Source organism: Triturus cristatus, chromosome 8 (assembly GCF_964204655.1).
Source record: "Triturus cristatus chromosome 8, aTriCri1.1, whole genome shotgun sequence".
In the NCBI taxonomy this organism is placed as follows: Eukaryota; Metazoa; Chordata; class Amphibia; order Caudata; family Salamandridae; genus Triturus; species Triturus cristatus.
In genome coordinates this window covers 775983354-775999272 of record NC_140591.1, presented here as the reverse complement: position 1 = coordinate 775999272, position 15919 = coordinate 775983354, and the positions used below count along the sequence as shown (strand labels likewise).

The 15919-nt window shown below is 44.4% G+C and overlaps 1 protein-coding gene across 3 annotated transcripts in view; it reads right to left on the bottom strand.

Annotated features, from left to right (window-relative positions):
• ATP11A (ATPase phospholipid transporting 11A) overlaps window positions 1-15919 on the bottom strand; it is a 791426-nt gene that overhangs the window by 391267 nt on the left and 384240 nt on the right. For all 3 annotated transcript variants that reach the window (XM_085622216.1, XM_085622218.1, XM_085622217.1), the window contains exons 6-7: window positions 6436-6564; window positions 611-714 (exon numbers count right to left, since the gene is read on the bottom strand). In XM_085622216.1, coding sequence (XP_085478342.1) covers window positions 611-714; window positions 6436-6564 — 233 coding nt within the window. The remainder of the gene's footprint in view (window positions 1-610; window positions 715-6435; window positions 6565-15919) is intronic.

Below are 15919 nucleotides of genomic sequence, written 5' to 3'. Positions count from 1 at the left end.
CCCCATGGCCCTCTGAAAGGAATTCTGACACAAGGTTTTGTAATAAGTGAGTATAGCAGATTACCTTCAGAAGCCAACATAGCTGAATCGCGTTGTCTCACACTCTAAAATATGCCCACACCAGACTGCAAAGGTCAGCAGTCTCTCTGGACATTAAACATTTAGAGAAAGCTCAACATTCAATAGTTGTCATTCCATTTTTAGCACCAATTTTCATATTTGTCAAACAACTTTTTTTTCTATTTTAATACATTTACCTTTTGTTTCCGAAGTGCTCTTTACAAAGATGAGGCAATTTTTGCTTAAAAGGAGTACACACATAAGAGTCAACCTTCTTTGGGGATGTCTTACTCTTACACAAATTACCAAGCCTAGGATAAGTCAATGGACGAAACAGAACGATGCAACTTCAAACTAAGCTCCTCATGTGTAAGAATCCAGCCTTAAAGTGTCACTGCTTGCCCTCCCTACCACATAGCAATGCAACTTACTTGTGCAATCGAATTAAGCTATATTTTAAGAAAGGGATGTGAACCTGGAAATAATAACTTCATTTTAGAATTAAAACAGGTTTAAAAGATATTGTAAATGCCAATAAGAATGTGCTTACTTATACAGATCAGGCTGTGGCTGTTCACACTCTATGGTAGCATGAAGGGTGTCAATGTCTTGTTCGGTACGGAAGGCTTTTGTATCCTGGATGGCATAATGTGTCTGGAATGAAGATAAAGGTTTGTCTGAATGCACAAATTTCTAACACTAAAAAAAACTACACAAGGCTGGCACACTATTTACAGAATGTGAAAATCCTAGTATAAAAAAAGATCAACAAATAACACTGCAACTCCACATAATTTTATTTTAGTAATCAACCGGCAAGAAATAAATCATACAATTTCTACTCTTGATTTCCATCGAGATGAAAATTGCACCTTTGTCTGCACAGGGCACTCCACTACCTTCTGCCTTTTGGAAATGTGAAGCAGTAAGACACCAAGTATTCAAGACATTCGAATTAGATGCTCCACGGCCAGCTTGGTTTAACACAGGTACAAATCTTAATTAGTGTAAGGGCAGGCAATCAGATAAGGTGAAACTATTGCCAATCTGACCTGTCTAGAAGTCATTTAAAAAAATGTGGCCATTGCAAGGTGGCAAATGAAATGTGTCAAAAACCTAATAAGTATTTGTATGGGGATGAATATATGGTCAGGAACCAAATAAAGCTCTTCCCTGGTCCATAAAAATTTGTAGATCCAACACGGACCGTAGGAAGTAGGCATGGGTGTATGCCTTGAGTTTGCACCACCTGTAATCCAGTGTTGTAGCTAGACCTATTGCCACCCGGGACAGACCCTGAGTTCTAGGAGGGGAGTGGGGGGTACAATTCATACCCTGTAGAAATAAGGAGCCCACCCTTGTGTAAACTCCTTTTTAGGTTTCACCTGCACATCGCTTGCGGTGTGCTTGTGAAATCTTTTGTATTTAATATTAGTCTTCAAAGGGGCTTACATCCCTGCCTCACTGTTCAGTGTGCTTGCCACTTACCTTTCCTCCATTTCTATTGGCTGTAGCATAATATATCCTGTTGTTCTTTTCATGTGTTTCTCTTATCAGTGTCCCGTGGCCCAAGTACTGTTTTCATCTGCTTTTGTTGAATTCTTTTACTTAGGTTCTGCCTGCACTGTGCTTGAGCTGTGCTTGTTTTTTAAGTGCTAACATTTCTGTTAGGAGGCTCCCAGTTTTTGCATGTGGTGGCGCAGCCAGAGAGACATCCATCATTCTTTCATTCTGCCTTTTTTAAGGCTCATTCTGGTTTCCTATCATGCCACAACCACAATGTTACCCCTGGTTCACTTCCAAGCCCCTTACTGTTTTTTCTAGTCTTTTTACACAAGAAACGATCTGCGTCCTCGTGATATATCGGTAGCTTTCCGGCTTTTTGCTCGCCTCTGCATTGACTGCGATTGCCAGCCTGTGAGAAGTCGTTCCTCCAGCGCCCACATACCGTACGGTAAGGATTTTTTAACGACCAGCGTAGCTATAAGTGTTTGTGTGTGCTTCAGGGCGTGCCATGTGTGTCTGCTGCGTCTATGTGCTGTCGCTGTCCTTGAGAGTGTGGTCACATATGAAACAAATGTATCCAGAAACGTGGCTGTGGTGTCCAAGCCCCTGTGCTCTCTACATCCGCTCTTATTGATCACTCACTGGGGGGGAGGGAGGTATTCTGGCACACGTGTCATGGGCCGCGGTTGCGCTGTGCCCATGACGAGACTATCTCGTCATGAACCCCACCCGCTAATGAAAGGGCCGGCACAGGGCGGGGAAAGAGCGGGGCACTCAAGGGGTTAATACAAAGTGAGCAAAGAAATCCTTGGCCTGGCAATTTTTCACACATCCAGGAGGTGAGATTAAGGTCAATGCCAGCAAGGTAACTTGCATAACTCGTGACAAGTTACCAAAAAAGAGGGCATCTAGGCATGTACTCCTGTTGGAGGACCAGGTTGTCAATAGTCAGAACAATGAATGCATCCAGTGAACTCTCTAGTGTGGAAGTACAAAGAAGAAGGCACCAGGAAGATGTTCCAACAGAAATTGCATGGCGCACTCAAGATCAACCTCATCCATGACTGCAGAAGTTAGCAAGATACTGTATCCCGTACAAAAAAGTTATTTGCTTGGTGAAAACAAATTTACGGACCATCACAACAGCAATGAATAAACATGTTAAAAAGCCACACAAAGACTTCTATTCAAGCTTGAAATAAAATAAGCCATATAAAAAAAATACATCAAAAAGTAGTTTACAATTAGAAACTGGAAAAAAAGAGAGAAAATGTTGTGTTTCAAAACCTACAAATAAAATAACATTAAAAGGTTCTTTAAAAACTACAAAAAGAAATTCAACACAAGAACCCTCATGCTCACCCCCTGCCAGTTAAATCGCTACTTTCCTGACACGTAGATCAGCTGTCCACAATGCCATGCCCCTGACGCAGATCTCACACATATGCTACGGTCCTGCCTGGATCTACAGAGTTACTGCCAGTCGGTGCATGTTATCCCGCAAGAGTTCACAGAATTACCGGACATCCACACGTGGGAAGTGTCGCCCTGGGCATTTTTAAATGCAGGAAACAATGCAAAGTGCGTGCCTGCTTTGTGGCCCTGGCACTCCTCCTCGCCCAACGTGTCCTCATACTCCAATAGCGATCTCCAACGGCTCCACCCGTGGCTGCTTGGCATGGGGCAATGAGCAAGTAGGGGGGAGGCAGAGGAAGAGGCCCTCTGCTACGAGGAGGTCCGACACCTGCGCAGGCGACCTGTTTCTCTTCAGTGGGCTACCCTCCTCACACAATTCATAACATACAAGGGCTGGGTAACAACAATCTTCCCCTATGACCTAAGCAAACCATCACTGCAATCACTGCCGTTCGGTAAGGACCCCTCACCTGGAGCCCTGGCCTGTCCCACTAACTCCTGCCCTTCCCGAACTGGGTGGCTGGGGGAGCTTCGGGGGCCCCCTCTTCTCCCCACCCCCCTCCACACACCCCTGCCCAGCAAACACACTTGTCTGCTGTTTACAACCAGCCTAACTTAGCGACTTCAATTTCACATTCACACCAGCCCATGTCTATGCATTTCCCTTTCAACAGATACGTCCTGCCACTGCCACCTCCCATACATGCCCTGCTCCCACCCTAGTCTTAGGCTTCATCCCTAGTTAGCGACAATGCGCTGATGATATTCACTAGTCCACAATAAGAAGTCCATCATGATTATTGTTGATTCTAGCACAATGTCCAAGTACCATCTACGGTTTGTTGCATGACGGTATGCTCATAGGGTATGACAGGTAGACATGTCACTTTGGAAGGTATTACTGGTTGCAATTATTGTATGTAATGTAAAACCCAGTAAACACATTAAAAAAGGAGCCCCGCCCGCACCAAAAAAAACATTACTGAAGACGAGGACTGCCTGTCTTCAAGGCTGGGTGTTACGTGTGTAGAGGGCGTTGGGCGTCTATGGCAGGTTGGGTGCATAGCGTGCATTAGGCCAGGCGATGCAGCCAACTACTGCAGTGCATGGCCAAATGCTGTGTGCAGTGGGTGTTGGTTGCCTGGGGGGGTCGAGTGCAGCCACTTTGCTGCTGGCTTAAGCTTAAAGTTCAATATGTGCAATGTGACCAAAACCCCCAGAAATCTGTTAATACTAGGCAGCCATCAAGAAAGCCCCACTGAAAAGCAGCAATGGGTCGGAAGACCTTGTTGCAAACTGCTTGCGAGCACCATCAGTAGGCATCCGGAACCCTAATACCTCTGTGGCTCTCTGAACTTCCACCCCGAAAGAGGCAATCTCTTTGGGAGGGGGCCTAATAGTGCGTCCAACTCAGCTTCAGGAAGGTGTCAAGGACCCCAGCATTCTGTAAATGTAGACCAGTGTAGTGAGGGAGCACCAAACGGTCAGACTCCTCATCGTCGCCTTCATCCTGGAGAAAATGCTGAATGTTCTGTCCAGCATCAGAATCGGATCCAAAAATAGCCTCCAGCCATCTGTGATAATGGTGTAGAAGCTAGGACATCCTAGGGGTCACTTTTAAGACTAAGGGCTGGGGCTTTGCTGAAATCGGTTTCAGATCCGATCCGAAACTGGCAGAGGGGTTGTATGTGGAAAAGACAACTCTGGGCCAAGGCTCCCAATGAACTGGCTGGAACCAGAGTGACCTTCAGCAAAGGTGTGGAGTTGTGGCTTGGCGTCAGCAAGAGGCCGGGCATAAATTCACTGGTTTAGTTAGCACTGAGGAGGGTCCCGCAGGCATAAGTCCAACTGTAGGGCATAGCAGATCCATGGTACTACATTGTGATGCAGAAGTATCCCCCAAAAAAGCTACAACATCTCCCTGAAGGTCTCTAGAGTTGACAAAGGCCCAGGAAATTTGGGCCTCAGGAAATTTGGGGCCCATCAATCATCAATACTAACAACGGAAAGTGATCACAGTTTGACGATGGAGTCAGATCCTTAAAACGATGACTGCGCAACCTCTCCATGGAGTGGTAGCGGCGAGGAGGAGTGGACTCCCATTTAGATTTTTTGTGCTTCAGTCCAGGCTTACTTTTCTGACTACTCTTGGACTTACCAGAGGACAGGGACCAAGACCAAGAACTGGACTGGAATCGTCCCAGGACTTTGAATCTGAACAACTGTGCTTCTTGTGTTTCGTGATGTCCAGCATTGCTTCGTGCTCCCTGCCAAGCAGTAGGGAGCATCAGGGAGCACATGTCTTTGGCTTTGAATCATGCTTTGAACCTAAGCTCCAAAGGCAGACTTTTATGGATCTGGACTGACATCGGTTTTCGGCAGGTACACCATGGTTTAATGCCTCTAGCCTTCAGAGGGGAAATTTTTCGTCTGCACACTATCGTGAGTAGGTTTTCGGAAGTTGATGAACACCAACAAAAAGTATAAGAGTGGTGCTACAGACCAGCGTCAAAAGGTGTTCAAACAAAGGAACTGAAATCAGCACGCCGAGATGGTGCCTATGTACAGCTCTGCATTGTCAGTTCCAGAGGCGGGACAAGGCTGCCACTGATCAGCACACAACGTCTGTTGTAGGAAACATATTCGGATTCAGTCTGGCACCTGGGTGAATTCAAAAGGCGTGTAGTCAGAAGTCTGATATAACCCTGAAAAGTTCATTTCATGTCCTAGAGCCTAAACCTGGATTCTTGAACCCAAAGGCTCTGACTGGCCACAATTAGCGGGTGCAGAGCTCACTCCCAGCAATTAACGAAATAAATAAATAAAACAGTGCATAAGAGGGCAGGGTGTTGAAAATAGGTAACAATAGGATGTTATTGCAACAATGATACCCTAGAAAGCTATAAATACAAATTGCATATGAAATGTTTTCACTAGAAACCTAAGATACTACACAAAATCAATACAAATGAAAACACTTTATGTTAAATCACCCATGAAAATGTAAAACATGCACTTGCATCAGGTAAGCTCTCAGAGATAAGTTGATGGAAGGGAGAACCGAAGGATGCAATAAGGAAACAACTGCAGGATTCATTTTCACTGGATCCAGCAAAGAAATATGGACACTGAAATCTAGTCATTCCCTATGTAAGGCAAACACAATCCGACGTGGGTTATTCATGTTTCACTGGCAAACTGCCTGGTATTTTCATGTTTATGGTACATAAAATCGAGTGAGAGAGGAATTTTGACTAAGCGGACACAAAGTCTCTTAATCTACAGTGATCACTGTACATGTGGAACAGTAACCACATTTCAATTGCCTGGTGCCTCAAATAATTGCACTGAAAGCATTAAATCGATCATCACAAGAGCATTCATTTTCTGTCACACTGAAGGACACTTGCTTGTGTGTCTATGTCTGTTAGAAATATTAACAATATAGATTACCTTGTGGCTAGATTCTCCATCCAGACTGGCTGTTGTAACAAAACATGTCCCGTCCATTCTGCTTGATGATATAAGAATTAAATCGCAGGGAAAGGTTTCATCTTCTTTGACCATCACAACATCACCAACCTTAAAAAAAAGCAATTAAAAAAACAGAATCATTTTTTGACTCCAGGGTCTGGACAAACCATGCATATTCAACAGAGAGGTGCTAATCAAACATTAACATTTATTTGATCGTGTTCACAGGGTTAGAGAAGTACGCATTCAGCATGGGACCCCACACATCTTGAAACTCAACACTGCATCACCATTGATTACTTTTATAGACTTACACACTTTAGTCACTACAATGGTTCGTTTGCAATATAATGTGTGAATTGGAAGAAAAGTTGGTGGGTGAATACTAGTAAGATACATCTTTTTTAATGTAGAATTGCAGTTCATATTACCCCATCACAATGTAGGCCAGTACCATTAGAACTTAGCAAATTCTGGTGGTAACACCCCACTAAAAAGAAGTCTGAACGGCTGACTAACACAAGAGGGCAGTAATACCCCAGCAACAAGTCACAGACATCCAGAAAACTAAAACAAAGCACAGCTCAAACTGTGTAATGTCTTATTGAGACCCCTAGATAGAAAACAGGTTGCATACACCATTTTGGGTGGTCAGCCAGCTATATTTGTCATTTTGTAGCAGACTGCCGAAGTTATCACCTTGGCCAATCTAGAGGGACAGTCACAATGATGTTCATTGCAGGGGAAACACGAAGGTGGACCACAGAGTATACAAAAGTAGAAAAATGCATGCATCAGGGTATTGTGTTAGGAAAGAAGTTATGGCTAGGGTTACAGTAAGGGTTATTGTTAGGATTCAGGTAAGTGAGACGTTTACCGCTTAGTTAGGCACATGATTTGGGATAGAATGAGAGTTGGGGAACTTGTAAAGCATGGTGTAAGAAGGATGAGCAGGGTGGCATGGAAGGAGACTTGGAGAGGTACACCCTTCATAAAATGGCAAAGACATGATGGTGTATGCGAAACAAAGTTTAGAATTATGGTTAAAGATGGGTTAGATTAAGGATTAATGTAGATCAACGCACAATTTACCAATATATTTTTAGTGAAAAAAACAAAGTTTACAGGAACGTTATAGTTAGGAAATAGAATTTAAAATACCTCAGAAGTTCACTAAAACTCGCTCCCCTGCCACAGTTTTCCCATCAATAAATTTATAGCAAATGCTGCACAGATATTATCAATGATGTCATAGAAGATGTCGCAAGTGATGTAATATACGGGGTAATTAGCAGTGCATGGCGAGTGCCCGAGTTATAGTTACCTTAGGGCACGAGTTATAGTTTCTTGAGATAACTCAAACTATAACTGCTGAATTTCTAGAGTTTTGTGTAAGTAAACTTCAAACCTAACAATAGAGTCTGTGACCTTGTGCTTTCTATGTGAATTTCCAAGGTTTTTAAAATTCTATTTTTTAACTATAACATCCTTGTAACCATTCGTTATTGCAGTGAAATTTTGATGCAGCGGCCCGCGACTAACCCTCTGCATGCAGCCGCCAACCCATGCCATACACAGACTTTAGACGTGCGCGGTGGGGGTTGACTGCAGGGCTTGACATGCGTCCAGTGCTCTGTGGCCGAACCCCAAAGGCAGCCAACCTAGGAGGCCCCCTCCAGAGCCAATTTCGGCGCCGGGGACCTAATTCCCCGGGCCCGCCACATTTTTTGGGGGGGAGAGTGGTACATGGTGAGGTACCCTGGTTGTATTTTGGCCCCCATCTTCTGGGGCCCAGCTTTTTTTTTTATAACTGGGGGAGGGCGATTTCTGGCTCCGGGCATCACATTTCTCTGGGCCTGCCCATATTTAAGTGGGGGACACATTGCTGCCACAACCGGCTCCCCACATCCAGTAATTTATTCAGCGCTTTGATACAGGATTGGAATATTAATGACAACTTGTATAAATTGCAAGATAGCTCATGCTCCAGGATGAAAAGAGCTCTGTTAACAAACTTCTTTTTGTCTCATATTTACAGCCAGCAGGGTCACATTTTGCAGCATTCTGGTGCCCACAAACGTTAAGGTAGGAGGAAAAGTATTGATTTAGCAGCGTAAAAGGTGAGGATAAGGGAACTAGTCACAGGAGTGACAGTGGCCAGTTGGTCACTGCCTGTGGAACCGAAGACAGAGATGCCCGTATTTCCCTGGGTGACTGCCTTAGTCTATCATAGTGAGGTGACACCTGATCTGAGGGAGACTTCAGTGACACACGTGAACAGGATCAATCAGGATCCGACTTATTTACTTTAGAACATCATCTGGGAACAGGCTGATGACAGAGTGTACTACCAGAATACTGACTTTCAAATATCGACCTACAAAAATATTGGGTCCAGAATATCGACTACCACAATATTGTGACAGAAAGTATATTTAGAAAATAGCAGATTTATTGTTCATAACTCCATGTCTACCAACCCTGGGATTTTATATTGCATCTTGCACTCCTCTTCCTAAGCACGAAGGAAGGATAAACTATTGTAGGTGTCCTTGCACACAATTTCACAGCCATTTTGTAGGGTCCGTTTCGATTTTAATACGAAAACAAGCATTGGCAAAGCAAATAGGTCAACTAACAAAGCTAATAGGTCTCACATTGTTGACCTAATGGCTGTGTCAATGCTTTGGACAAATGCTGTGCAGCATCAGTAAAAAAAAATCCATAGGTGTGTACATGTGTGATGATGAATGCCTGTGCACATGGCAGATGCTGGGCCTGCCAAAAATTAAATACTTTAGTGGAAGTCAGTGAGAGCTACAGAGGAGCAGGTATGAAAGCTTCAGAGGAGACAGTCAGCGAAGAAGCAACAGTGAGTGGGTGGGGTGAGGGAGCAACAGGCGCTTGACAGCACTTTTTTATAACACACTGAAGCCTGACAGCAAATAGTAGCTGCCGGGCCCTCCCAAAAAATGAAAATATTTTATTTAAAGGACGGTAAGAGGTGGGGGAGCAATAATGGGGTGGGTGGGGACAGATGAAGGGTAAGTTATTGGGGGTGGGTATTTGAAGGGTGGGAGGCACCACACGAGAGAGGGTGGAGAAAGAACATACATGCACTCTCATGGAGAGTTTAATGAAATTAAAGAATTAGATCCCTAAATATGAGCAGTGGAAGAATACACAACAGATGGATAGTAAAGAGACTATGCTCGAGGGTAGCAACAAACACATTAACAAGAAAGCAACAATCAAACAAGGAGCAAGCAAATGAGTGTGTTAATCAAGTCAGCCAATGGAAAGCAATGTAAATGTTTGGTATGAATCACAAAAAACGAGCTACTTACCTGTACACTGTACTTATTAGGTTGGGCCTAGGCAGCGCATGTGCTGTCTCTCCGAGACATGCTGTAATCAGTTTGTGGGCTTTCAGCCAGCCTACTGGCTTTTTATTGGTAACTTTGATTGTCCTGTAAAAAGTCTTCCTTTCTAGTGGCTAATCTGTCTTCTTAGTTTTTCCTTTTTGTTGTTTGTTAACACCCAGGGCACAGCACCTAACTACTGGTAAGTTTCCACTGGTGTGTTGAAGTGTTTGTTTTGGAACCATTTTTTTTCCCTGCTCATGTTGCACGTACATGTATGTTTTGTTTGCAGCTCCTCTTTGCTTGGTTCTGAAACTGAAGAGATGTTTGTGTGTTTCCGAAATCTTTTAGTGGAAGTAACGTGTTTTATTTTGCGAATTTGTGCGCAATGAAATTCTGACTTCCCCGCATGGTTTTTCTAATTTATGTATTGAGTTCGGTTTTAAACTGTTTCTTTATTTTACCAGTCCCAGGATGTTTGTTTCCAGTCCAGGGAAGACATGGCTTGGCAGTTCGGTCTGGAGTGATCCAATGAGGCACAGGGTCAAGACTGATTTGCATATAGCTGTGTCTGAACTGGGGTGGCAAAGTGAGCTAAAGAACGATGATTGATTCAACCCAGATCTGTGACTGGTGGTGAGTGTTTGCAATGTTCAGCACTCCGTCCATCATCTCCTTGTGTTTGCTTTGTTCACCCTAAGTTGGCAGGGTATGCCCAGACGTGGGTCCCTTGCTCATTTTGCCACAGGATTCAAGCTAGCCTGGCTGATGAGGGCTGTTGGCCCGAAACCGGTCCCAGGATGTTTGTTTCAGGTCCAGGGAAGACATGGCTTGGCAGTTCGGTCTTGACTGTTCCAATGAGGCACAGGGTCAAGATTATGTACATATAGCTGTGTCTGAACTGGGGTGGCAAAGTGATCTAAAGAACGATGATGGATTCAACCCAGATCTGTGACTGGTGGTGAGTGTTTGCAATGTTCAGCACTCCGTCCATCATCTCCTTGTGTTAACTTTTACAACTTAACATTGGATAAAAGCCCAATTACTGGTTTGTATACAACACAGCATGGACACCAGACAGCCTTTAAATCCTCCGGCTTAGCACAGCAGGCCTGTCTACATCCTCTCGTAGATGATTTTTTTTAAACAAAGAGGTGTGAATGCTTAAAAGTTATTTTCATTTAGATGTGACGTTATGCTGACGTCTGTATGCAATACTTCTTTTAAATAACGCATTTCTTTCATTCTTAAAACCAAACAATAACCGTACAGCTATTTCTAAAAATGTATTTAATTGTATTGTGCCCAAAAAAAAATGCTGAGTTAATGTGAACTGTCTAAACGACTAAATGTCTGATGTGAGTCTGTGCTTATGTCGATTATGAGTTTTTTGGTTTGATATGTTTTATGATTAAAAAAAAATCATTTGATTTATACCAGAATTCTGCAAAGGGATTGCACTTTGTAAACAAAATCAAAGTGAACTAAACTCTAACAACAAGCACATTTGAAAAAAAGATGTGTGCCTACGCTCACAAATACGTTGCCATTTTATTTTTTCCCAAGCGTGTTGCCCCCCCTAAAAAAAGGGAATACATCAGCAGTCGTCAGTATACTTTATTACTATTCCCTTCTTAAAAAGCCTCCGCCTCCATTTATAACAATATGAATTTAACTCTTACTACAGCATGCAATCACAGTCTCCTAGGCAACCTCAACTGATGTAAGGTTTATAAAATGTTATTGTTTGTTTTATTTTGTTGTTATTTATACTCTGTTGTTGCATTGGTAGGTTCCCTGAGCCTCTCCCATACTCGCATTGCTGATTCTTTCTTTAAAAACACACAATCAGTGGTGTAACGAAACTTGTTGTTCTTGTGCAGCCACGGATATAAAAGAATAGCCATCAAACACCAAGACCATAAGAGATGGAGCCTTGTGGCTAACTGAGCACCAGTTGTTCCAGAGGCAAGGTGCCACCTTTGCAAATCATTCGTCTCCTCTGCTTTTCTTCTGAATCTAGACATACCAAATTGTTTTTTTTCTGCAGAGCAGAGGGGCAAGGTGGATGGCGTTCATTGGTGTATGTATGATGGCGGACCCTTCCAGGCATTTGTAGTTAAAGCAAATTCCATTGAACTCTTCATTTTATTATTGGGACCAGTACAGGCCTTTAGTTGGGACTTGGGATGACACATATTGATATTTTTTCACGCCAAAAGATGAATGAGGCGGTTGTCTGCATTTTGAGCCTTCTGCAGTTTTTGGGCCTGGGGTGTAGCAAGCCCAACAAGCCTTTGCAATGCAATCGGTCTCGCCTTTGGGACCTTATATGTATTTAGTTATTCAGCACATTAGCCTGGGTGTTGAAACATCTACTGATCTTTAACAAGGAGGGTATATAAGCACCAAATTGCGTGACACGCCAGATATGGGAACACATGGAGAGAAATATTGCCTTTCAGCGGGAAATGGTATAGTCCAAAACTCTGTTTTTAATATAAACTCAGGGCCTTCGATGGTCATATCACTGAAAATACAAGATTTAAAAAAAATATTATTGTCTACGGGTGCTCATGGAAAACATTTTCTATGGAGTGGAATCTAGAGAATGATAAAGTGATTCTGGTATTTTACTGACCTCTGCTGGTCGTTTTCTATCAAGAAAGTTAAATAGAAGCAGTTGCCAGAAAAATAAAAATAAGAAAGTCCCTAAGCAGAAAGCAATTCTGGTATTTTACTGACCTCTGCTAGTCGTTTTCCATTAAGACAGTTAAATAGAGGCAGTTGAACAGAAAAAAAGTCCCTAAGCGGAAGCAGATAAGTCATAGGGCAGATCTAAGAGCCCACAAAGTACATACACATATAAGTATATACTAAAGTATATACACAAGGTCCCGAATACTCGACCTATAAAATGAGGCTGGCCGTAGACAAAGCGGCAGCTAACTAGTGCTTTTGAAGCTACTGCATGCTTCACTTAGGAAATGTAGGTTTAGGGCTCTTTTGTGAAGAGTCATTGGAGTATTTTTAGCACCTTTCTGATAATTGAGTCCAAGTCCGCTCTGCTTATATTTAAAAAAAAAATTCCTCCCAAGTTATATTTTTTCCTTACGTTTTTTTCCCTTAAGCCCTCCTCTCCTTTCATTTGCACTTCGATTTCCTCTTAACTCTTTCATAACTCTTCTGTGGTTTCTGTGCCATTCTCACTTTTAACTATTACTTACCCCCACCACCAATGTTTGCCTTCTTGTGTCTTTTTCCTATGTTCTTTTTAACTCTCTTTCCCATACAGTGTTTGTTGCTTTCCCTCCCAGGTTGTCGACCTTTCTCTAAAAATCTGCTTATTCTGTATGAAGTTTTTGCACATTTTTGTTTACTACTTGCTTACCCTTTATCACATTCCACTTTATTGTGCCTCTTTTCCCTTTCCCCCTCCTTAACGCTTTCTCACTCCTTTCCTTCGTTTCTGCTCTACTTTTCCCCATCCACTTCTTTTAATACTCTCTCATATGTAACCCTCTTTCCACTTTCCACTTTCTCAATTTTACTTTCTCCCACGCATTTGTATTATTTGCTTTCTCTCTCCTGATAATGTGCTTACTGCAAGTGTGTGCTATTCAGATCGTGGGACGTGTGCACACTGCGCAGTGAACAAGTTACTTACTTTTGGTAACGATATATCCGTAAGAAACATAAGTTAGTTATAGATTCCTTACCTTAGAAATACCCCCAGGCGTCAGACTAGATCCAAACACTTTTTGTCAGCAGTACCTCTGCGCGTCGGAAGGTGGCGTCAGTCGGCTCCAAGTCCATCGTCGGCGTCGTGGTCGCTGGGATGACGTCGTGGCAGCTACTTAGATGCCGCTCTCGCGCGCTGACGTCAGTTCTGTACATGACTTTCCAAACCAGGAACGCAGAGCCATGCAAGACACTGACCACTGGTGCACAAAACTAGGGCCCTGAAAGGATGTCTTTAACCCTAGGAATCAGTTTGCAGAATGGGGAGGATGGGTGGGGCTGTAAGGAATCTATAACTAACTTATGTTTCTTACAGATATATCGTTAGCGAAGGTAAGTAACTTGTTCATCTGAAAGAAACACGTTAGTTATAGATTCCTTACCTTAGAATAGATACCCCAGCAATACCAACCCCGGTGGTGGGTCTGCGAACCAAGATCACACCAGAAAGTCATGGGGAACAGAACGGCCAAAGAAGCCGTCTCTCCGGACTTGGCTGTCTAGGCAGTTGTGTTTTGTAAACGTGTGCAACGATGCCCACGTGGCTGCCTGACAGATGTCATGCAGAAGAACTCCCCTCCCCGCGGCAGTAGTGGCTGCTGTCGTACTGGTGGAATGGGGGCGTAGCCCGATTGGAGGCTCCTTTTTAGTCAGAGAATAGCATGACTTAATACACAAAACGACCCATCGAGAAATGGTGCGTCTGTGTATGGCCCGACCTTTCTTGGCGCCCACGTAGCCAACAAAGAGTTGATCATCCATGTTTTGGGTCCAGACGGTGGAGCCTCTCTTCCTCCTTCGAAGGATGCGGAGGCGGAAAGAAAGTGGGCAAAGTAATGGTCTGCCCGATGTGAAAGGCCGTGACCACCTTAGGAGGGAAGGGTGGATGTTTCCTGAGAACCACCTTGTCCGGATGGACAGACAGGAAAGGAGGTTTAGAAGAAAGGGCCTGGAGCTCACTCACCCTTCTAGCGGAAGTGATGGCTACCAGGAAAGCAGTCTTAAGAGTCAATAGTCTTAAAGGACAGTTGTGTAGCAGCTCAAAGGGAGCGCACATTAAATAGGTAAGAACAAGATTTAAGTCTCACTGAGGGATAACAAAGGGGACTGGAGGAAAGAGATGCGTTAAGCCTTTCAAGAAACAGTTAACTACCGGGGACTTGAAAAGAGAAGTCTGATCCGGCAGCCGAAGGAAAGCAGAGATGGCCGAAAGATAGTCCTTGATAGTGCCCAGAGCAGAGCCCTGCTGGGCTAAAGAAAGAAGGAACAAGAGAACTTCAGAAAGAGGGACAGAAAGGGGATCCACAGCCTCTGCTGTGCACCATGCAACAAACTTGTTCCACCTGCAGGCGTATACCGGCTTAGTGGAGGGACGCCTGGCTGCCAAGATTACGTCACAGACTTCGGGAGGCAGGTCAAAAGACGTCAACTGCCGCCGCTCAATCTCCACGCAAGGAAGTGGAGACTGGACAGGTTCGGGTGAAGGACCGTCCCCTGCTGCTGCGTCAGAAGATCCTCCCGAAGAGGCAGTCTGATTGGAGGATCGATGGCCATGTTGAGCAGCTCGGGATACCAGACTCTTCGTGCCCAATTCGGAGCCACAAGAATGACTTGGGCCCGGTCACGCCTGATCTTCTTCAGTATTCTGGGAAGAAGTGGTATAGATGGAAAGGCGTACAAAAGACCGCAACTCCACTCGCGACGGAAAGCGTCACCTAGCGAGTGCCACCTTGGAAATTCCAATGCGCAGAATTCTCGTCGGTGGCAGATAGATCTAACCAAGGCTCTCCCCACTGTTTAAAGAGACCTTGCACCACCTCCGAGTGAAGACTCCATTCCTGATCCATCATGCACCTGCAGCTGAGTTTGTCTGCCCTGGCGTTCAGAGAACCTGCCAGGAATATGCCCTGATGTTCCAGCCATGTACAGAGGCGAAGGGCCTCTTGACATAGGGTCCACGACCACACCCCACCCTTTTGTTGCAGTACCACATGGTGGTGGTGTTGTCCGTGAACACCTACACTACTCTTTCACAGACAGAGGGAAGGAATGCTTTCAGTGCAAGACGAATCGCCCGGGGCCCCAGAAAGTTGATGTGAAGCCCGGACTCCGCCGGAGACCAGAGGCCTCTGATCTCTGCCTCTCCCACGTGTAGACCCCATCCCAGAAGGGATGCGTCTGTCACCACAGTGTGGTCTGGTTGGGGAAGGGAGAAGGATCAGCCACTGACCCAATCCTGGCTTGTGAGCCACCACTGCGGTTGTCGTGCAGTGCCCTCCGAGATCTGGACCCAATCGGACAGATTCCCCTGATACTGCGCCCGCTGGAACTGCAGGTCCCACTGCAGAGCCCGCATATGT